The sequence below is a fragment of the Glandiceps talaboti genome, chromosome 14 (genome assembly GCF_964340395.1).
Source record: "Glandiceps talaboti chromosome 14, keGlaTala1.1, whole genome shotgun sequence".
Classification (NCBI taxonomy): Eukaryota; Metazoa; Hemichordata; class Enteropneusta; family Spengelidae; genus Glandiceps; species Glandiceps talaboti.
In genome coordinates this window covers 19,913,137-19,937,650 of record NC_135562.1, presented here as the reverse complement: position 1 = coordinate 19,937,650, position 24,514 = coordinate 19,913,137, and the positions used below count along the sequence as shown (strand labels likewise).

Sequence of the window (24,514 nt, the reverse complement as noted above, 5' to 3'; positions counted from 1 at the left end):
GGATTCAACATCCTAAACATGGTGGCTCAGTGTAGTCATCATCTTTTAGTGAACTATACAACTGTGAAGGAACTGATGTAGTTTGTTGTGTTTGAAAGTGTGTTGTAGTGTTGCAACATGTTAGTTAAATGTATTTTCTCTTGTCAGACATGACATGAGTACAGCACCAACTCTTCCATGGGTATGGGTATGATTATCAAACAGAACTGTATGATCAGGAGTGGAGATCAGTAGGATTGACTTTCCTTGAAGAATAAAGATGCCAGCAAATTTAGGTGGTACGTTTAGAGCCAGGTTTGTAAGGGTAAGTGTTGGGGAATTGTCTGTAGTGTTAATAATGGCAATTGGTGTTTCTTGTCCTATGTGGTGTAATTGTAGGTATGGGAGTAATTTCACAGCTTCAGGTACAGCCAGATTCCTACCAGGCTGGTCGACATTGAGGTCATATATTCTGTTGCCCTCTCTCAGCACATGTTGTGGTGTGTGCATGCAATGTAGTGTATTGTTCCAGTATGTATTCCCAAATATTATTGAAATTAGTGTACAGGCATTGCTGCCTATTAGTGAACGACCATCAATTGTTGACTGAGAAATATGAGGTGGGAATGCCCAAAGTTGAATAGCACCATCATTAAATGTAACAGGCTGTATGTTAATAGGTGCATGAGTGATATGTTATGTTATGTTTATTTATTAAAGTGTCATGTGTGGACTTACCCATATCCACACCCAGCCCCTAGGGCTTACAAGACACTAAAGTAATACAAATCTTTAACTTATGAATAAGTAAGCATACATATTTAAACATTGCACATAAATTCCTTTCTCTTACAAAAAGCATCGCTAACAAAATTTGCTAGGTCAAATGGCATGGTTGTCATTAAAAGTTCTAGGTTTTCGACAACGTCTTTTGTGTCAAAGTGAGGAGATATTTCCCTAGCTTTTGAAAACAGAAACTCTCGAAATTCATGATAAAGTCCCCAGTGAAAAAGGAAATGTATCTCATCTTCAACTGCGTCTTTTCAGAAATCACAAAGTCTTTCCTCCCTGTCTAAATTAGAAAATCTACCAGTTTCAATTTTTAAAGGAAGAATACCTAGAATATTCTGTGATAACTGGAGATACTTGTTGATTTGTTACTTTTAGTGGTTGTGGACAAGTGATCTGCCCTCGAGTTTTCTTTGTATGACCACACTGCTTGCAGTAACTACAGCGTCTCCGTTGTTGTTGTTGTTGTTGTTGTTGTTGTTGTTGTTGTTGTTGTTGAAGAAGAAGAAGATTCATTTGCGGTTGAAGTTGTCTTGTGGCTGATCGTTGTGGAACTACTGAGAATTGATGTATTTGATGTTTCAGATTATCCTTGAATTGCTGTGATTTGTAGTATTCTTTGCTCTTTCCTGTGTTGATGTTTGGTTCTGGTATATCATCATCTTCATTTCTCCCTAATGGTTGTTGAATTTGTCTGTGTTTAGTGACCTGCATGAGACTGTCATTAAAATTGTGTCCAAGTTCTTTTACTTTGTCTAGTCGTAATGGGCAACAGATTTTACATTTCCCTTCAGAATTAAGGAATAGCAAATGACAGCCATGACCACTAGGGAGAACTGTTCTCTCTGTAGAGATGTCATTACTACAAGATGAAATATCACACTTCAAGGTTAGTGATGGTAGACTGTTGCACCCAAAGGTGAAAGCAAGTGGCAAACATCTGCTGTTAACTTGAATGTAAAACGTTTGCATCTAAGTGAAGAAGGTGTAGTGCCAAGTAAAGTTGTCTGTCCAATGTTCTTTGCTATCTTGTCAAAGAGTTGCACCAATTACCCAGCTGTTTTTTTCCTGCGACTACAGTGTAATCAGGTGTGTAGACACCTCTCCCATACCCATGTAAGAACTGGGGCTTAAACTGGTTGCGTATTTTGGTAGCTGTAATACTGTGTGTTGTTTTTGTTATCATGTCTGTTGATGTGTGTGGGACTGTGGGTGTACATTTGTATTTGGCTACAAAGAATTGAATGCCATACTTCAACTTTTTTCTCAGCCAAGAGTGATGCATATGACTCGTACAGTTCACCAAGGTCTTGATTGTCCTCCTGAAACCGTCAGAAAGCATTGATAGTGTCGCTCTGTCTCTCCTCCAGATGATGAATAAAATAGCAATTCTTCTCAGTATCTGCTGATACAGGCTGTGGTCCCCAGCGCGAAATATTGCATTATACTGGAACACCAAGATAGGAAGTTGCTTCTCAAATATGTGCTTTAAACACATATACTCAGGGTCTTTGGAATTTTCGAAATGGGGTAGAATTAACACTCAGCCATTATAACCAGGAATGTGCTGTGGGGTTTTGGATTCCCTGACAGCTTGCCAACAAGGACAAAGGTATAAAGATCACTGTAAAAGAAATGACACAGTTTAACATGGTCGTCATGGTGGTTAAGACTGACAAGAAATCGACCCTGGATTGGTATAATGCTGTCAGTGAGTTTACATTGGGCAATCAATTTCTTCACAAAGAAGAAAGTATGCCAATCCCCTGGAGCTGAATGTTGAAATTTGAACAGTCCCATCTTAAAATGTATATCTGTATAAATAAAATCAAATAGTTAAAAGAACGACGGGTTTAGCACAGCATATTGGGTGTTGACTATACCTTCCTATACATGCTTGAAACGAACCTCAGGTGAGGTCAAGGGTCATTGACCAAAGTTCAGGACCTTATACATAAATCGAAACTTTTCATACAGGCTTTGACTAAATACTGAAAATTGAAAATCCAACATTTTGTCCATAAGGTCCCTTTTCATTTGCGGTGGCCCATGTAAAAAAATGCAATTTGCCTTCAGCTCCTCTGGTACTTCATTTAACGTAATTTGTTGTTGTGAACTGGGTTTTTAATTAACATAAATATTCATGCTGAAAATCAAAGATGTGCGTGTATTGTTTTAATTAATGTTTAAGTTATTGTTAAATATGTATGAAATATTGCTCCCAATGCACATACATTTTTTCGAAGATAGTATATCATACGTACCTTAAACTGGACTCGTTCAATTTTAAATTCTTGTTCAGTACTCTGAATAATTTTATTTACTTTAATATTCAGTGACTGCAACTCTTCAAGGATCTTTTTAAAGCTGACACTGTTTTCTTTCACCATTTTGTTGATCATGTCTACTAAAATTGTAATTCTTCATATTGAAATGATAATAACTATTTGTGCATGTAAGTTTCTTTGTTCTTACATTTGTATTATTTCACTACATTCTTACATCTAAAATTTGACAAATCAAAATAAAATACAGATACGTATCACATACTGTTTAATTTCTAGTCGAAAAAAAAAGAAATTTCCATTAATTGTATGTTTGTAAATATTGTAAACATAATCTTTTATAGTACTTGCCTCTGTCTCCTGTTTAATGGTTATTGTTCACCATCATATCTAGATTCCCATACCTCAAAATTCATCTTGGAAATCCCTAGACTATTAAAGAAATTGAATAAAATGAAAAAAAAAACATTACATGTACAAGAGGACGAGTTACAGACTAGGCAACGAAAAACAAAACGCCTACCCTGATGTACATTGAGGGCGTGCATCATTTGCTCATACCGTCAGCTGGAATTCATATCATAATGTTTTGTCATTTATTGTATCAAGGAGTTTGAAGTAAACACTATGAAGTAATTCTTATTGTCTGAAATTTTATATCTAGAATACATTTTTGTGCTTTTGTTTACCTACTTGTATCGTGAAAATAACATTGGTGAGCGACCTGTACAGGTCTAGGTGACCTCTTTGGTTTGACCAACGTTGGTGGAGGGTCTATGGTTTGACCTCAAAAAAGACCACAGAAAATATACAATTAGTAGCGTGTCTCGTCCATTCATGAAAACCTCAAACGAATGTCGTTGGAATGTTGTATGTATGCTCGACATAGTCCAATTTAATTTGCTAAGAATCATAATTGTCTTATCTAAAGATCCAATCTCCTGTCGTTAAATACATTCTCTGTTTACTGTAGTAAGATTCTTGGCCGTAGTAAAACATTGCCTATAGTTATAACAGTAACAGATAATACAAAAACGTTGTGTCGTATAATAAGATGAATTTGTTTTATAAAACTCTAGAAATATGTTTGCACGACTTTTTATTTTATACTCGAAACCATATGAATCTTGTACACGAGATAAACAATGTACACCATTCGTTTTATTTTGTGAATAATTAATATAATTTAAGAAAACACATAACATATTTATAAATTGCTATATTGTGTAGTTTATTTTCAAAATATGTGATGTCATACAGCCTTGCTGCGTATACAGGCCTACACACAATTTATTATGGTGACAGTCCTTGTTCAACATAATGAATAAAATAATTTTCAAAAGGAAATCTTGCATCTAAATAATGGGCAACACTGTAATACATATACTTTTTGAAATTTAAATTGAAGACATAAAATGGAAACCCACCTTGACTTTTCCGTACTCTTTTTAAAGAAAAGTTGACAAATGTGTACATGTCGTCTGCTGCTCTCTGGTTAGTTAATGCATGAAAACATCATACGTCATTAAATGACGTAAGTTTAATAACATGTTTTTATTGGTTAATCTGGCCCGGTTAGTATAACTGACGGTACAGTCATGGCGGCAAATGTAAATCCGTCCCATTTGTTCATCTGCCAAATTTGCAAATACAGAACTTACAGAGAGTCCAACTTCAATCGATCTCTACACGGGGACCCTGGGACACATGGAGCTAAGAAATAATTGCAAGACTGGCTTGACATGAGTGCCATAACGACACCTATGACCAGCCACCAGAGTTATTTTGAAAATGTCAATGTTCACAATAATGATTCTTTTGAATCTGGTAATCTCAATAATGAAGACGAACAGACACAAGAAAAATCACCAGAACTCGATGATAACCCGTGGTATCCTTTTTCCGGCAATATTTTTTTCCTATTATATGTACTATGCAACTCTGGTCCTCGATCTATGATAAGATATAATTTTGCCAATTTGCATTACACACTTAAATTTAAGTTGTATCCAAACATTCGTCTTGAGGTCCTATATTTTTTCGTCTTTTGAAAAATAAAAATAATTATTTTGCATATTTGTCGAAGAAGTGTTCGAGACTTTTGTCTTTCTTTTTAAATCCTTGACATTTAAATGGACGCTGCGGTTTTACGGTTTATTCCTTTTTTCATGTCAATAAAGTTAAGAGTTTTAAATATCTCTCTACAATCTCGTGAAACATGAATGTTTAGTTTATCCTTGAGGAAATCGGTATTGAAGGAATTCCATCTATGGATTCTGTGGTGATTTTTGCCGTACCAGGTCTTCATTTTGACCTTATAGGCCAGGTATAATAAACAAAACATTTATAAACGAAGAAACACACACACAAAGCAATGTTATCATACATATTATAGCTATACACACAGATAGCTTTAAAATATAATTGTTTATTAACATGAATTCAAAGCTAACTCATTAATCAAAACTACATTACTTTAATTATATATGGGCACTATATTGAGACTTCCTTGCATTTCAGTCGACAGGAACTGATGGCACACCATTTTCACACATACAATCAACGGAATTACTCAAGCTGCAGTTGGGTATCCCAAAGATTGCTTCATGTACATGTCGTCTGCTGCTCTCTGGTTAGTTAATGCATGAAAATAATAGGTAAATAATTTTGATCCATCTGACGACCAACCCTTACCTATTATTTTTTACTAATGTTTCACTGTGTAATATATTCTCTTCCAGATATCCAAAAGAAGAAATACATATCAGAAAGACATGTATAGAAACACTATAATTTAAATTAGACTTGCAGATTTTAAATTTATGAATTTTGACCAAAAAAATTGTATCATAAAATTGAGTTCTAGTTTGGACTTGAATGCATTTGTCAACAATAACCTGGTTGTTACTCATGTACAAGCTTTGTTGAAAAGTAGAATACTTGGCTTTTTAGGACTCAGTTGGGTGTAGAATACAATACTGCACTTGATACAAGAAAACTAATGAACAAAAATCTACAGATAGTGTAGCACAACACTTAAATCTATTTAATTCTTTTTCTTTTTTCCAGGTTTCCTTTTGCAAGTTTGACAACACCACTTCCCTCTTGGAGGCTTAGTTATGCTAGCACATGAAAAATGATACCAACCAATATTGCAATCTGGGCAATCACAGCCAATCATCCTTTCACATGAATTCGGTTTGCCATAAACAGTTTGTTTCATCATCACTCGAGCTTTCATAAAAGTCCTGTTGGCTACACGACTCACATATCCATGAACCACTGGGAATATCTGATAATCCAGCACAACTGTAATGCAATCTGATTAAAATCCGATGTAGATGTCGGCTAATCGTTCATTGCTATTTTACCTTCGTTATTTTGCTTGAATTGACCTTCTTGGTACATGTTTACATTTTTTAGCCTGATCGCCTCCTCTACACCCCTCGGGCATTACATTGACTCGTGCATTAGTGTAAAATGAAACATAAAACATTGAAATGACTCCTGAAAATAACAATACAACTAAATGTATATACATTACTCATTTTCACTGTTGGCAAACATTTGAAACATTAAGTGGTATCATACATTCCTTTGTTGATAAGGTAAACCATTTCACGTTATATGAAGTCACAATATAATTGGAGAGTCATTGCCTGATTTTACGTCATCCACAATTATTTGTGATTTCAGTACCCCACCCCACCCCACCCCTTCACAATAATGCATATTACTTTACTAGATGGTGCAAGGTACTAAATCATACATACAACAATTGCTATTCTACACACCGCTAAGAACATTCCAATCAAAAACAGGATTCCAATAAGGTAACTTCACGATTACAACATTCACATTGTTTACTTCAAAATTCATTCCCAGATATCTTGTACCAATACTTGGTGAATTCAAGCTTGTTGAGACACTTGAAATTACGGAAATATCTGGGCCCGTAAACTATGTTATTGACCATATTCTCACAAAGGATAAATTATGGAGAAATGTCTTTAAAACGAAGTATACCAGACGTAATTATTATTTTTACTAGCATTAAAAATGGTAAATTAATTGTCCCCTTGTGTCAAATTTCAATGTTACAATAAGATTTGATACTCACGTTATTTATAAATTTTAACGTTATTTATGTTCGCAAAATCAATATTTTATTTTTGAATATTATTTTTTTTAGTAGAAATTATTGTATTGTGTGAATACAAACAAGACCCCAGTTTTTATTATTCCGCTTATTATTTATGCCGATAATACAAGTGGAAACAAATCAAAGAAGGAAATTGCAACTGTGTTTTGTCTATCCAATTGGCTGGTTTGCCAATATCACAGAAAGACCAGCTCAAAAATACTCACTTCATATCAGCATCCAACATCCTTCAGCCCAAAGAATTATTTAAACTAGTCATTGAAAATATAACTTCAAACAAAGCTGGGATATGTACATTTGATGTACTCCTTGGAGTAAAAGTCATACTATAGTGATTTTAATTGATTTAATGATGACAAACTCGAGCAATTAATGTTGCTAAATTAATATGAACAATCTCTACTGGGATCGATTTATTGGTTGAGGGCGCTGTATATAGCATCGCTTATGTATATGGAATTTACCAGTTTTTCCCCGCCCTCCTCCCTGGGACGTAAATAATGGCAGCCTCTTACTGGACAGCGATCCAACGATATTGTAGTACATTCAATACAGTGTATAGTGACATTAGCAGTATATTATATTATAGTTAAGTATAGTTTCAAGAGAGGAGTTATGTAGTTGAAATCTTACTGATGAATAATACGTGGGATGACATTGTAAGGTTTTATTTGGAGGCTTACTTAGTTCCCCAAATGTAGAACTATTACAACAGGCTCCACTCATACATACATGCATGCCTGCCTGCCTGCCTGCGTGTGTGTGCATCCATAATACGTCACTGCCATGCCATGCATTATCCAATTTCATTCAAACCATGTACACAGGTCATATATCATATGGGACGGTTTTGCCACATGTGCAAAATTGACGGAATGACAGCCATATTTGTACTTTAAAAATGAATGTTTACTATATAGTTGTATACATAATTGTAAAACCTGGAAATTCAAAGTGTCTAATCCCATGATACTAGGTGCAAGCTTTTGTATAAAACATCGACGTAGACACGTCTGTTTCCACAGATTTGATTTGCAAAAGTTAGTTATGAAAGCTAATGTCACAACTTATATATTTCAAACATTTTTATTAACTTACCTCTTAAATGGCTACGACTTGAATAATGAAATTGCACACATGATTACATTGTTAGACAAATACAATTGATTACGTCATTTTGCACATTAACTAGTTATATTAAGAGAGAATTCACACCGTTTTGACTTAAGAAAAGAGTTGAATGTTCTATAATGTTAATGATCTGCTAACATATACTGTTGAACTATTACCTTAACAGCACAAATGAAAAAAAAATCTTCATTTTACAAATACGCTGTAAAATGCGTCATGTCACTCCGCCCTCAATGGTGTCGATCTTTAAGAGGACTGACCGATCCATGAGGGCGCCCAACATGGCATACCTTACAGGCGCATGAATATATATATATATATATATATATATATATATATATATATATATATATATATATATATATATATATATATATATATATATATATAATACCGCACACAAAGAGGATCCGAGTATCATGAAGATTCTGAGTCAGAACTAAACATGTAAAATAATTTGATATATTACCAAGCTCTTTTATATTTAATTTCCTGCTCAGTAATGGCTTACATTTGTAATGTATCTGTCAAAGTTCTGTGAATTTTATTGTTGATGTGTGACTACCATGGCAACGGATATGGCAATAAGTAGCATTCGATCATTTTTTTTGACACGTGTATATCTCTTAACAGCTGTCTGATGATTGACAAAAAGCACATAATTACATAAATTATATGATTTTGAATGTGACGTCACTTTAATCAGGTACAGACATTATCGACTTTGTAAAAAACTCTGACACACACAGCTGCAGACGGTATACTTGAAACTCTGACACACAGCTGAAAAGAGCATACTAGTATCCTGTTATTTGTAATCTTTGATAGATAGCTAAACTCAAGCCTCTGGAACTTTAGAAACTCAAAATACTACAATACTTATATTCTCATGAACTTGTCTCTAACGCCGTAAATACTTTGTGTTAATGTTGACGTTGTATGTGGTGTTCCATTAACAGTAGCATGTCCCTGTAGTGGATTTACAAACCAGTGTAAACAGGATTTCTTGATGTCTCTGTGAAATAAAAAAACGAGAGAGAAATAAATTAATGAGACCATTACTAAGACTTAGGCATCATATTATCCCTCTTAAACTGTCTGGCAGCCCGCTCCTTTCACTCTGTTATCCCAATTTACATTACTTTTGATCAAAACACAACATCTGTGAGAAAATGTTCCGATATTGACCCTTTTATGATATGCTTCCACTGGTTACAAGATACTAACTGCTCACTATCACAGGACCGCTGTCTTTTTTCCAACCCCTCTATGTCTTGGGGCAATCATTAAATCTAGCAGTGTGATCATATGAAATGGAAAGAAATACTTAACTTTCACTTATATTTCTCTATGCTAGATTGTGTATATATATAATCTAGCATAGAGAAATATAAGTGAAAGTTAAGTATATATGTTATGATATATATATATATATATATATATATATATATATATATATATATATATATATATATATATATATATATATATATATATATATATATATATATATATATATACATACATACATATATATATACAGGTTTTGAAAATATGAACAAAATTACCTGAACTGTTTCGTGAGGTGTTTATTCCTCACTCATCAGGGGTAGAATGGAATATAGTATCTGCGTTTCCTTACCGTTAAATTCTATTATTCTAATGTTCCTAACAGGGAATATCTACCTGCAATAATGATTTATGTCTTTTCAGTTATGCAGAGATTACATCTCTGACTGGAGCTGTTGTACGGTCGCGCGCGCGCGCGATGATTTTCCACGTGATGTCGTAACCAATTTCTTTATCCTTAAGAAACCATACATACTTACTTAGTTCTGTTGAGTTTCTTGACAAATTGTTGCGGAATGAAGCTGTGTGGTTCCTGTACCGTGTCTTGAACTCGTTTTCAGTAAGTCCGACATACGTTTCGCGGATATTGGTGTCTTTGCGCTGAACTGTTGCCTGGTATACCACGCTGTTTTGTAAACATTTCCCGTCCAGGGGGCATGTGTCTTTCACGCGACAGTTAATTTAGTATTCTCGTTTTTACAGCCGTTCTGGGTAGACAGTTGTGTTTTATTGTGGTTGTCGATGAGACGTTTAGTATTAGTTACACAACTGTAACTAATTTTAATTGTGTTACGATTGAAGATTTTCCTGAGGTTGTTCCCTTGTGGAAAGCACTTGTCTACCAGGGCGAGGAATCTTTTACCAATATTAGTGGAGACACTCTTGCTGAAAGGTGGGTTATACCATAAAATATTATGCCGTGGCCTATTCTTCCTACCTATAGTTGGGGGGGGGGGGGGGCTTATATTCAAGTTTGTATTTATATCCGCTTTCGTGTAATGCTTTCTGGTACTGAGGTGCGGCTTGATCGAATGACTGCTTGTCTGATGATATAGATGACAGGCGTCTATTTACCCCCCCCCCCCCCCGCTGGTATGTTTTTAATAATATTAGGGGGATGGTTGCTCTCTCGATGGACATATTGCAAGGTTGCGTTCGGTTTTGTATATGGGCTGTAGGTTTTCTCGGCGAGGTTAAATGTAACGTCGAGGAAGTTGACTACGTTCTTATTGGCTTCGATGGTGATGTTCAGCCCATACTCCTTGAATATATAGCAAATCTCTTTCTTGATCCTCTCAGTGTCCTCAGTATAGGAAACGAAGATACTATATTCCATTCTACCCCTGATGAGTGAGGAATACACACCTCACGAAACAGTTCTGTAGGGTCAATAGCATGTAATTTTGTTCATATTTTCAAAACCTGTATATAATTCGCTCTACTAACCGTATTGAGCACTTTTATGTGGTTATATATATATATATATATATATATATATATATATATATATATATATATATATATATGTTCACTAAATGTTTCATATATATATATATATATATATATATATATATATATATATATATATTTTGTGAACAGATTTCTTTCCATTTGTTCAACTATGAATAAACAGTATAATGTTTGTTATAAGCTTAGAGTTGATTTCCCTTTTGGTACTAACAACTATGACGTGTGATCACTGTACAGGATGGGATACCAGCATAAAAACTGTCAAGGTTAATTGAAAGGCAGATTATGCACTACGATTGCCAAATGCTTAGGAAACAGGTGTAGAACAAAATATGCATTCAGGAAATATACAGGCAACATATCGACTCAATCTACTTTCAAGTCATGAATGCTGTTATTGCCGTTGGGCTGTTATTAGTCCCACAAAACAATTCAAATAATAATTACTTAAATGTCAGAGATAATCAACGTTTGGAAAAATAGACATAGCTGTATAAAAAAAGTAAGACCTACAGTAGTCAGCATGTTGTGTCTTCAACTCCTGTGGAACTGTTTCCATTTCGAATTGTTGTTTCTTTGGCGCCAGTAGTCTGTTCAATTTGGTATTTGTCAAGAACGAAGAAGACGTCGATGAGAGTGACTGTGTTCTTCGTTCCCGCCTAGACGATGTAAAGTATACTTGCTTTTGAGGTCGTTTGCACCGACAGATACTATAAGTATACATGTACTTCAGGTCTGCCTGGTAATAAATATAAATGCGACGACTAAATCATTCTACAGGGGCACTGCACACTCACTTCCTTTTTGGCTGGGGGGAGGAGGGGGGGTCTGTTGCGTACCAAAGGTACCTGTAGCATACTTATGCATAGTTACGAGTGCGTATTGCTTCGCTCAAATCTGGCATTTAGGCATAATACATATATAGGGTTCAATGACATAAATAATAAAAAGTTGAAGAAACCCTCATAATGCCTTCAATCATACTAAACAGCCGAATGTGATGTTGATGGTAATGAAGGCATGTGATGTGACGTCATTGATACCTTATGTTACATTATCATTCAGTAACCTTATCATTCTATATATTTGCTTTGAGTGTAATCGGTGTTGAGGTTAGGTATAGTAGGTACCATGGTACTTTTACAATATAACAAAACTATGAAAACACCTAGGTTATAGCATGACTGAGGCTACAAGACTAACATCAACACGAGAATTAGTAACAAAGTAAATGATACACAATATCTCCCTCTAATAAAGAAGTAATGGTTGAAATTGTTTCAAATCCAATACATTTCCAATTACGAAAAACAAATTAAACGTCGACTGTTTTTGAGCAGTAAAAGACGGTCATTCAGTAGAATCTCATGTGTATCCACTGTCATGCATAATATAACTTATTTTATTTAATTTAACCAAAATGCTTGTTTCAGAAGTTGGGAATTAACTTTATCTTACTGATTAAAGGCAAAGTAGTACGATGTTTGCAACATTTGAAATATTGTTGTTAAAAGTGACATCTAAGGGTATTTATTAGACATAGGAGACATCCTAAGTCATGTAAAGACATTGTAAGATTAAGCGATTATATATCTAATGAATTTTAAACAGAGCTAGAGACAAACAAGTAGCTACTGATATTATTGGAGATAGTTTTGTTTGGTAAATCAAGTGTTCGTTAAGTGAACAAACCGTTTTCACATTCAAATCAAGGTAGGACTCTATCTACTATATCTCTTGCTGTGGTGATAAACGATACTCTGTAATAGAAGGTCGGCCAAGATAAAAGGGTCGCATGCAATAATCTTAACCAGATCTAGTTCCAACAAGAATCTAGTACAAGACATGAAAGTGGGTAAAATGGCTAACCAGATCTAGTTCCAACAAGAATCTAGTATAAGATATGAAAGTGGGTAAAGTGGGGTAGCGACACAAAGGACATTGACGTTTTTGTCTGAACCTTTACTAGTGAGGTCGTCTGTTTCCGAAGCATATATAATACATACATACATACATACATACATACATACATACATACATACATACATACATACATAAGCGTTGTTTTGTAAATTAAATCTCCTTTTACAAATTTACAAAATCCAAATAAAAAATATTAACTTCAATCAAGTCTGACAGAAAGCCTGCATCTACCACGTAATTATTGCTGCATAAACAAACTGTAGTCAGTACTTATTGAAGCATACTTAATGGGGAACGACACTTCAGGAAAAGGGGTATTTTGAAAAACTGGGTTTTGAAGTGATTTCGTTATTTTACATAACATAATTGTTGCTTGATTGCGAAGAAACATCAAAATTAAATTCTTGTTCTTGTCCTTAGAGTCATGAATATTCAGTTAGTATCTAATGTTAAGATCCACAAAGCAATGGTGTTCCACTAAAATGTCAAAGGATGTCATAGGGTGCAATCGACTGTTCCAGCATTGACATTACCACAATATACAAACTAGATTTTATGTAAGAATTTCACTTAGTAAAAAGTTTACAAACTCAGCTTGTGCCACTTTCATCATGTATTATACTTAAATATGAAACCGATACCATGATGACGAACCCATTCCCTGGGAAAAGAGAAAAGAGAAATGCTTACTCTAAAGCCGTCATTCATGAAGCTATAAATAATAGGATTCATGAAACTATTGGACATCGCCAACCACAGCACACATGCATTTATCTTCCGTATTCTATCTTGTGCCTCCAAGTCTTCCACATGGTAAACAATAGGGTTAAATTTCGCCACCAGATTAAATATGTGAAGGGGTAACCAGCAAACAGCAAACATCACTACCACAACAATCAACATCTTTATAACCTGTGAAATGATATGTGAATTAGAACATTGTTAGAATATATTCCTTGAATAAGGGTAGATGTACAATGTCGCCATCAGATTTAATTAGCAATGGGTAACCAACAAATAATGAACAGTACTACCACAACAAGTAAAATATTTCCCGTGTGAAGTTAGAAAATATTCACTGAATGGGAATGCACTATATGGTTACAGCTACAAACAGGCAGTGTTAACCAGAAGACTATTTATGACATGGATTTACGATCAAAGTTGATAATTTCACAAGTTTAGATTGTTGTTTGACAAATGACAGCACGTTTACTGTTGGACACACCATGGTTGTTATCAAGGGGAGTCCAAAAGACTATATTAATGTAAACAATACTGTCTTAGATAGCAATCACGCTCATCGTGTTCATAAGTAAAATTAAAGTACTCAAGAATAACAACCTCAGCTTATCAATTGATTGACTTCAATGGATATGTTATGTACAGTCTTTTGGCAAAACCTCCTTTTTAGCTCTAAATGTATATGTTATGTACTGTCTGGAAGATATTCCCATTTAACTGTAAATGTATATGTCATGTACAGTCTTCTGGCAAATACGCCTTGTTTTAGCTTAGATGTTATGTACTGTCTTCTGGCGAACACTCCCTGTTTTAGCTGTAAATGTATATGTTATGGACTGTCTTCTGGCAAACACTCCCTGTTTAACTGTAAATTCATGTTATGTTCAGTCCTCTGGCGAACACTCCCTGGTTTAACTGTACATGCATGTATATGTTGTCTTCTGGCGAACACTCCCCTTTTAGCTGTAAATGTATATGTTATGTACAGTGATTCTTTAGGCAAAGACCCCTTGCTTTAGCTGTAAATTGCGCCACAGTGCTGAATATATGGAAGGGTAATTATCAAGCTAGGAACATCACTGCCATCATTATTATCATCTTTGTGATCTATGCGAAGATATGTAACGTAGAACATTGTTTAAGTAATGAGCACAAGAAACCCGATTTGGAATCAATCAAATATCAGAGTGGCATATTACATATCGTAGTTTTTTTATTTGTTAGTATCGTCTCTGGTTGTTTTTGAACAAGTCCTCTCACCAAATACTTAGGAAAACGATTTCAAACCAAACTTTAGCGGAGCGTCCACCAGAAAAAGCACACACATTTTTATCGTTCTTGACACCATACGTGATGTGAATATTAATGACTCGGCTTAGGTTGACAGAGTCAGCCAATCACTGAGGAAGTAAACACTTTCTATCATGTATTGCACAACAACACGTTAGTATCTAAGTGGGTTGAAACTTTGCTATATGTCAAATACTAATTCATATTTAGGTTTGAATACTGGACATTTTCTAATCGTGTGTTGAGAGGACTTTATAGTCAAAATCGTAAAGTATGGTTTTTGGACGACAATAACTAAATTGACTAAAACTAAATTAACGTCTGTCATATCTGAATAAATCCAATAGGGTGATATGAATTTTGTCAGACAGACAGACAGACAGACAGACAGACACAGAAAGAGTCAAAGCATTTCTAGCCTTGCTTCAGATGTACTACAAACCAAAGTAACTAAGAAAAGGAGGATTTCACCTAACAATATCACATGGTTCAGTCTTTTAAGAGTTCAATTAATCATTTCTTTAGTATGTCTAGACATTCAGGACTAAACACTGGTGTGTGAAAAAAGTACTTTTTAGCAAAGGGTACGTATTTCCTTGAAGATGAATATATTCAATTCGCGCTATTAGAGTTTCATCAGACTTTCTGGATACTGAAGGACTGATAATCTGCAAATATCCAATCAGAAAGAAATTTGTAATGCTTCAAGTAAATAGCATTATTTTTACGTGATTGTCACTATAAACCATTGTGCTTTCTACATCATATTAAATAATTCACTCCGTTTTATAAACGTGTATTGTAAGATTAAAAACAGAAACCTGAATGTTGACAAAAGCTATTAGTACATCCCTCACCTATCAGACTAATATGTGATTACCTTCTAGGAAATTGTTAAGAAGTGAGAACATTTGATTTCAAGTACAGATCAAAGGTCATCAGTCATATATCAAACCACACCACATCAATTTTGACGTAATTAGGATAAAGACCTATATCATGTAGATGAAACGCCGTGAATATCCAAATATTTCATCAACAAATACACACATTGTGTATTCTCAGGGAAACGGCGACATTTATCGTGAATAGAGACGGCAAGGGTGGTTTTATTCACCAGAGGTATTACGGTCCATTAGGTTTCAGAAACCCACATTGAAGTGATAAAACTGTTGTGACAGCATTGGAAGTGTTGATCACGATTTATTCCCTCGTGTGAAATCAATAACGTATACTCTGCTATCAAGTTAAGATTAATAAGTGACGTTTCATTCCCTGTTTTTGACCTCAGAAAACATAACGGATTACGTCTGAAAATATACGACATTCATTGAAAGTTAATGTGTGTGTCAAATACATAATGGTACACTGCTAAAATGACAGAAACTGGTTTTATAAGCTAAACTTTGATTACGTGAAAATACTGACATAAGGCGTTGATTCACTGACATAATGTTAGTGTCAATGCATACCTTCTATGACATTACAGTGTCAATGCATACCTTCTATGACATTACAATTTGTGTTCTGACATTATTAGAAATGTTGACTGCATATTTAGTTGGGAGTTGTTGTACATTTTTATACATATAATAAAATACGTCATCAACTCATTTATAAGTTATATCCTAGTACCAAGTTTGAGTTGTCAATTGCACGTACGTTAAGTATACAACTATAAATCAGTAAGTTGAATACCGTGAATAACATGTATTAATAGCAGAAAAAAATACACCACAACAAGATAAAAGTCAGCTTCTGCCTTTGAAGCATGGCTTTCTTCTAGTTTGCTGTTAGCAATGTAGAACATACAAATTACACCAAGTGTATATCACATGCATGTTTTAGTAATTCTCCTCCCTATACAATATTACCCATACGTTTGACGTAAATGTTATACAAAACATTAGCATTCGAATTCACTGGGACGAATATATAGTATCAGATTTGAGTTGTCAATTGCACGTGATGGTTAAGTATACAACTATACATCAGTAAGTTGAATACCGTGAATAACATTTATTATATAATGTAGAAAGAATTACACCACAACAACATATAACTCAGCTTGTACCTTTAAAGCAAGGCCTACTTCTAGTACGATGTTAGCAATGTAGTGCATACAAATTACACCAATTGTATATCATATGCATGTTTTAGTAATTCCACTCCCGATACACTATTACCCATACGTTTGACGTTAATGTTATACAACAGTTTTGCATTCAAATTCACTGAAACGTCCTGAGGGGTGGCGCCAATACCACGTTATCAAAGGCATATGAAATTTACCCTAGGCAAATGTCAACAACATCGGTTAGGTGGTTTGTTCAACGTTAACCACTTACCCGTTTGATGTAATATGTAGTACATTTTCAAGCTTGTTAATAGCAGGTTGTCTTTTTATAGTTTACATCATATATAAATGTTCGATGTCGCACTTGTGAGCGTTAGTTCAGGGGGAGAGGGGAGGGGTTTTTGCCCTTACTGAACTATGTTCGTTTGTTGAACTTGTCCGGCATTGTGCGATCGTCCCTTAGTATATTTAGTATATTTTCTGAGGCCCTGACTAAAGAGGCACAAGCCGTGTGCATACGTTCTTTGTTGTAAGTTTGGCTGTATATCAAAACACGTAGTTGTTGTTTGCTACTTGGTGAAGCATAATTAAAGGGGCATAAGCTGAGTTTAGACGTGTTGGACGGGGGGGGGGGGTAAGTTTAGACGTTTTGGAAGGGGGTACCTTTAGATATTTGCAGCATTCTACTTACTAAAGCATACTTAACAATCACTAGTCTTGTGATTGCCACAAATTAAACTCAGTATAAAGAGATTTCTTGTAAATGATCTGATGACGTAACTTTTATATGTATAAAATGTCGAGTAAATCCCTAACTTGCAATCAATTGTTCTAATAATGCCAAACGATAAGAATAATGTCATAGAAGATATACATCGACATTTACATTATACTAGAATAGTGTAATCGATGGTTTGTCACCTGAGTAGACAAGTTTATAAACTCAGTTTGTCCCACTTTAACCATTACTTGCAATTGACTGAACTCAACATTGATATTAAGATAAAACTTACAAAACAATCCGATGACGTAATTTATTATCGTATACAGATGTCGAGGGATTCCTTCTATGCAATTAACTGATCAACTTACTGCAGCAGCCAACTGTACTGTCATAGAATGAATGCATTGACATCAACATATACAAATAATCAATTTAATCGAGTTTTTATGTAAGTACTTTCACAAGTTCAAAAAGCTTATCAAAACAGCATCTGCGACTTTAACATCAGTGGAAGTTTTGTGTTTGAAATGCCTCGGACTCCGTTTGCTAGAATTTAATATTCCATGTCTTCAAGGGAGTGCCTATCGTTACATGTATGTATTTACTCCACCTTACCAGGGGAGATAGCCTTCTACATGATCGCATGTTATCTAGACAATGACGTCCTGTTGACGCATTATCTAATACACCATGTACATCCTATAATTTTGACTATTAACCCATGTTATTTCAAAGCTTAGAGTTACTATAAGGAGACCCAATCAATTCAAAATTAATCCAGTGCAAAAACGACAACATATAAATATCAATGCTTCATGCCAAGTATTAAAGATATCGTGGGACCACTTGATCATACTTCTTCATTTATGATATATAGTTGAAACCAAGTCATTGACAAGGACATGCTGTGATTTCGTGTCATTATCATGTGACATACATCACGAGTCGATATAGGTCAATAGAGAATAGATCACAGAATTATAGAGGTAATTAAAACAACTATATCTTGCCATGCAGAGAGATGTGCACTGATATCATACAGTCAATGTATGGATATATGTCAAAGGTCACCACTAAAGCACAATTGATCACTATGTGACAGTAATATCGAACATATCATAACTAAAATCAGATGTAGATGTCGGCTAATCATTCATTGCTATTTTAACTTCGTTATTTTGCTTGAATTAACCTTCGTAGTACATGTTTACGTTTTTAGCCTGATCGCCTCATCTACATCGGATTTTAATCAGATTGATATCGAACATATCTCATAACAACTGAGTTAACAGGACAAGACCCAGAGCTGTACAGATTTCAGTATTATTTAGTTTGGTCAAAATAACTCCATGGCATACTATTATATTAATAGTTAAGGGTCACTATTAAAGCACGTTTAACCATCATTATCAATAGTGACTTCTATGGGGTTCTTTTTAGGTAAACTATAGTAATATTGCCAAGACGTATATTAACATCAGAATTTCAGCTTTATATTATTTTCTTCACGGATTGCATATGAGCATAATAAAATTACGTTATTATCCACGATCAATAGTTAAAGTCTATTAGAGTATAGGTTATGGTAGGTTTCCAAAGTACCAATTAGATTCTAACTTATAGAAGGGATACTCCTTAAACATCACCTATTTATTGTACTGTGTACATTTATCTCCATGATTTTTTAGTAAATCGGTATATAGTATTTTCATAGTATGTCACATATCGATGATTCTGATATTTCCTTTCAATGGATTTGTCTTGGTCTGAATCCTAAACATCTGATGTATTTATTATAAATTGGAGAACTGTAGTGATTTTCATTTGGAGACATGAATTAAGTATTACTTATCAATTATCAATTATCAAGTACCAATTTGCAAATATTATCACCTAGTGCATGTACGTACTATTAACATGATACTGTTGTCACTTTTTTCTATAGTGCAGGCATTAAATAGATACTTCACATTTTAATCTTGCTTTGTCTCAAAATGTAATTTCCAAATCGAAGAAATTAAAAAGCTGTATTCATGTATCATGGCTAACAAGATGTACACTGAATGCCTTCCATAAGGAAAACTTGCAGCCTAAGTCTGTCAGACGATTGTTCTGGCCGCATTGCGTTGTTCTGACCTGTTGTCGTCATTTTTATATTTTCATTTTAGTCCCCGCTGGACGAAGTCGGACTTATAGATTGACTATTAACCCATATTATTTAAGCCGGAGTTATAGATTGGGCTCCGTCCGTCCGTGCATCCGGAGCCATTTCTCGGAAATGACTGGACCAATTTCTATCAAACTTGGTACACGGGCAACACACTATGGCATACATATGCATGTCAATGTATGTCTTGATACGATCCAATATGGCTGCCTGACGGCCATTTTCTTTCCATTTTGTCATGTCCAGAGCCATTACTTCGATGTGGCTGAACCGATTCACTTCAAACTGGGTACAGGGATATATATTTTACCACATTCTTCATATGCACGTCAACCTGTGTGACGATACAATCCAATATAACTACTGGGTGAACATGAACAATTTCCATGAAAACTTTACACAAAGACAATGTACTATGATGTATATATGTATGTCAACTTGTATCAAGATATGATCCAACATGGCCGCTGGGCGGCCATTCTGTTTTACCCAATTCCCTTTAAACTGGATACAAGGATATATATTGTACTATAATCTTCACATACATATCAACTTGTGTCACGATACAATCCGATATGGCCACTGGACAAACACTGTTCTTACACCAACTTTGAATGAGATCTGTTCCGGCATGTCTGCATAATGGCTTTGAACATTTTGTTATGATTTTTCCATGTTTGGGAAAATTACACAGACATGCATGAACAATTTCCACTAAAACATGTAAATGTAATAATAATAAAGACAATGTACTATGATGTATATATGTGTCAACTTGTGTCATGTTATGATCCAACAGGACTGCTAGGCAGCCATTCTGTTATTATTATTTCACATCTGGAGCCATTTGGCAGACATGTCTGAGCAGACCAATTTCCGTCAATCTTGTTATAAGGGTAGTGTACTATCAGGTACATATATGCATGTTAGTTTGTGATTGCACCTATCACAGACAAGAAGTGTTACAATCCGAACAAGGATCAACGGCTCTCAAACAGCGGGGAGTATGTTATCTACGATGGCTTGTTATCTGTAACTTTAGTAAGGCCAAATAAAAAAGTTTCCGACATCCCGACCGACCCTAGTTTAAGACTCCGACCTTAAACAGTTTTCATGCAAACCTCAGGTAAAATAATAATAATTTACTTCTACTTCAGTGTACACCTTCATGCCCCTGCCTCAGCTGTGGTCATTTTTAAAACATAGTATTCGAAAGAGAAACCAGACTTTTTAGACTATAACAGTACAGTCTAAATAACATGTTCGTCTTCATTTACTTCTTTTACACCCCTTCAAACTCTCACAAAGTATTGTTATCGTGGGTCGAAGTCATTTTTAAAAATTCATAGTAAAATAAAATAAAAATCAGACTACATATCTTATTTTTTGAATTCATGTTATTCGAAATAAACATTTAAAAAAAAAATATTTTGCCTCAATAAGGAGCGCTCGTAAACTCACATTCCAATATAGTAATGATACATGTGGCAATAAAGTATCTGAATCTACTAATACACGCACTATCTGAATTCTACGATAAACCATACATGTTATATACCTGAATTGGTAAATTCCATTAATTGTGTAATAACAAAAACTGATAAAAACTCTATTAAGTAGCTTTTATTGGGCATATATTCTTTGTTATCATCAATGTATGTACAAACTTATATCATATTTGAAGTATGCAATCTCATTATCAATTATGCAAATGACTCATGCTGAAAGCTACATAATTTTTTTTATCGACAATGTGCCCTTTGTTGTAATTAATGGATGTACCAAATTATTTGTTGGAATAATGAATTCTGCTTTGTCGTAAACCACTAACCTACGCCCTCTGTGAAGAAATCGAGAACAATGCAGTATATTTGGACACCCGTCTTAGGCTAATGGGTATAGTCAATCAGAGAGCCCGTTTTATTTAGCATGATCAGCTGAAAAATATACTCTGGCTTGTGAGAACACACAGTGTGATGCAGTTAGAGGTACACGGTCATATGTCGCTTCACTGGAATTACTTATGCGGTGATGATGTGCCGTTGTTCAGTATTAAATGTAAAGGCTTGAGAGACTTGAATGTTTCATATAAAAGAACACTATCATATTCTATAGCTAGAGTACAAAAGGGCTCTGTGTGAGACGCCAGTCTATCAATGTAGCAATCCCCAGTCAATCGCAATCACCAAAGACTCACATTGTACAGTTACCATGACTATCCAAACAACCTATCATTCTTGGACATGTCTATCCTTTGTTCAGATTAGAACCTAAATCTAAGGACGTGCTGTGACCCTATCAAAGATATCATCACAAGGAGCAGCGATCATGTCGACTTACATTAGAAAATCATAAAATTTTAGAATGCTGACTGGCTGCTTCCTGTACGTGATACATGTATCACAAGTTCAGATGAAACACAAAGTTGATGAATAAGGAAATCTAAAAAAATATTTCCTGGAATTTATAACGTTCTGATACCAAATGCAAATACAGATTTTGATATCAGCGTAGTATATCTTGTGTACTTTACAAGTGTACCCCAATAACGACGATATGCTGACCCTTGTTCCAAAACACTTGGTTCTACATCAGAGATATGCATGCATGGTGGCGCTGAATGCATGGTGGCGCTGCTCATGTAGCGACACAGACGGTTCAAGCTCCAGAATATTTTCAATTTTTGTTCGTTTCTGCATACTTTCCTGGACTAGCTTGCCAGCCAAGAAATAAGTATAGTTACCGTTTGTAAGACTGTCGTTTTATGTACTTTATTGGTGTTGCTGTTAGTTGTACTGGGTCAAAGTCAATCTCTCCTTTTGTCACCGAATTCGGCCATCCAGTACACAATGGCGGAACTGTGTTCACTCCGGTCAACACAGTTTTCTATGAGACGTCCGCAACTTGATCTCCCAGAGGAAATGGAACCAACCAATCCAAGGAAAGCGAGGAAAAGAGGTAGAAGAGGTGGTCTCAGACAACGATTCATGTTAACAATATGTCAACGAAAAGTCAAATGTGAACACATTTGACTTTTCGTTGACATATTGTTAACATGACACCACTTTTCATTAACGAATAAACATACTCCACCACCCGTCTTTTTCCCCGAATCTTTCGTTCTGTCACCTCGATGTTTACATGTGTGTCCGATACATCTTCTGTTAACCAAGTCTCAGTCAAACACATAATACTGCAGTTACGGTATTCATGTTGGAATTTGACACAGGTGGCAAGTTCGTCGACCTTGTTTGGTAAAGATTGAACGTTACTTGTTATTATTACCGGAAGATAAGGCCTATACCTTCTTTTCTTGTATCGTTGTCTGAGACCACCTCAGATGAATTTAATTCGTTTGCACGGGTTGTTGAATTGCCTCCTGTAACAATGGTGTGTTTGCTACTGTTAGAGTAACCACTCATAAGTTTCAGTCCGTCCCATACTTTCTTCATATCATTACTTCTAAATTTATTTTCTACTTTCCTCTTATATTCATCCTTTGCTTTCCTTATTTTATATTTTAATTCTTTCTGTACCCGTTTCAATTCAACAATATCATTACAGAATTACAGGAGGCAATTCAACAACCCGTGCAAACGAATTAAATTCATTCTATAGCAGGTTTGATTGCCATGATTTCTCTATCGATCATACACGGATCAGGAATTAACTGAGCGCGGCGTCCGCAAATGTCAACGATAGTGAACGTCTCTCGACCGACGAGGAAGAGGTGCGTCGGGTGCTCCACAGTGTGCTCCCAAACAAAGCTTCGGGGCCTGATAATGTTACTCCCCGTGTTCTGAAGTCTTGCGCTGATCAACTTGCTAGTATTCTTTCTGTCATATTCAATTTGTGTTTTAAGCATGACATAGTTCCAATGTCATGGAAAACTTCTCATATTGTTCCCGTCTCAAAGAAAGCTGTGATATCATCAATGAACGATCTTAGACCAGTTGCATTGACGTCAGCCGTTATGAAAGTCTGTGAACGAGTGGTTTTAAATAACAGTTTTAGTCTCTGATTTTATAGACCCATTACAGTTTGCCTATCGTACGAATAGTGGTATAGAGGATGCGATGTTACATGTTTTAAATAATGTATATTCTCATTTAGAAAAACCTGGAAGTTCAATCAGATTAATGTTCTTCGACTTTTCAAGTGCTTTTAACACTATACAGCCACATCTTATTGTTCAGAAACTTTTAGCGATGAACTTGTCACCTTCAACTGTACATTGGATTTTTAATTACCTTACTAATAGGCCACAGATGGTGTCTTTAAATGGTAAAAAATCTGACGTAGCGTATACTAATACAGGTGCGCTCCAGGGCACTGTTTTAGCACCCTTCCTTTTCACACTGTATACTGCCAGCTGCCGGAATTCTGACATCTCGTGTCCATTGGTCAAATTTGCAGATGATAC

At 35.2% G+C, this 24,514-nt stretch overlaps 1 protein-coding gene across 1 annotated transcript in view; it reads right to left on the bottom strand.

The window, feature by feature from the left end:
• LOC144445396 (prolactin-releasing peptide receptor-like) overlaps positions 1 to 24,514 on the bottom strand; it is a 39,045-nt gene that overhangs the window by 1,576 nt on the left and 12,955 nt on the right. The window contains exons 3-5 of the mRNA XM_078134934.1: positions 13,780 to 14,001; positions 11,680 to 11,905; positions 1,289 to 1,523 (exon numbers count right to left, since the gene is read on the bottom strand). Coding sequence (XP_077991060.1) covers positions 1,289 to 1,523; positions 11,680 to 11,905; positions 13,780 to 14,001 — 683 coding nt within the window. The remainder of the gene's footprint in view (positions 1 to 1,288; positions 1,524 to 11,679; positions 11,906 to 13,779; positions 14,002 to 24,514) is intronic.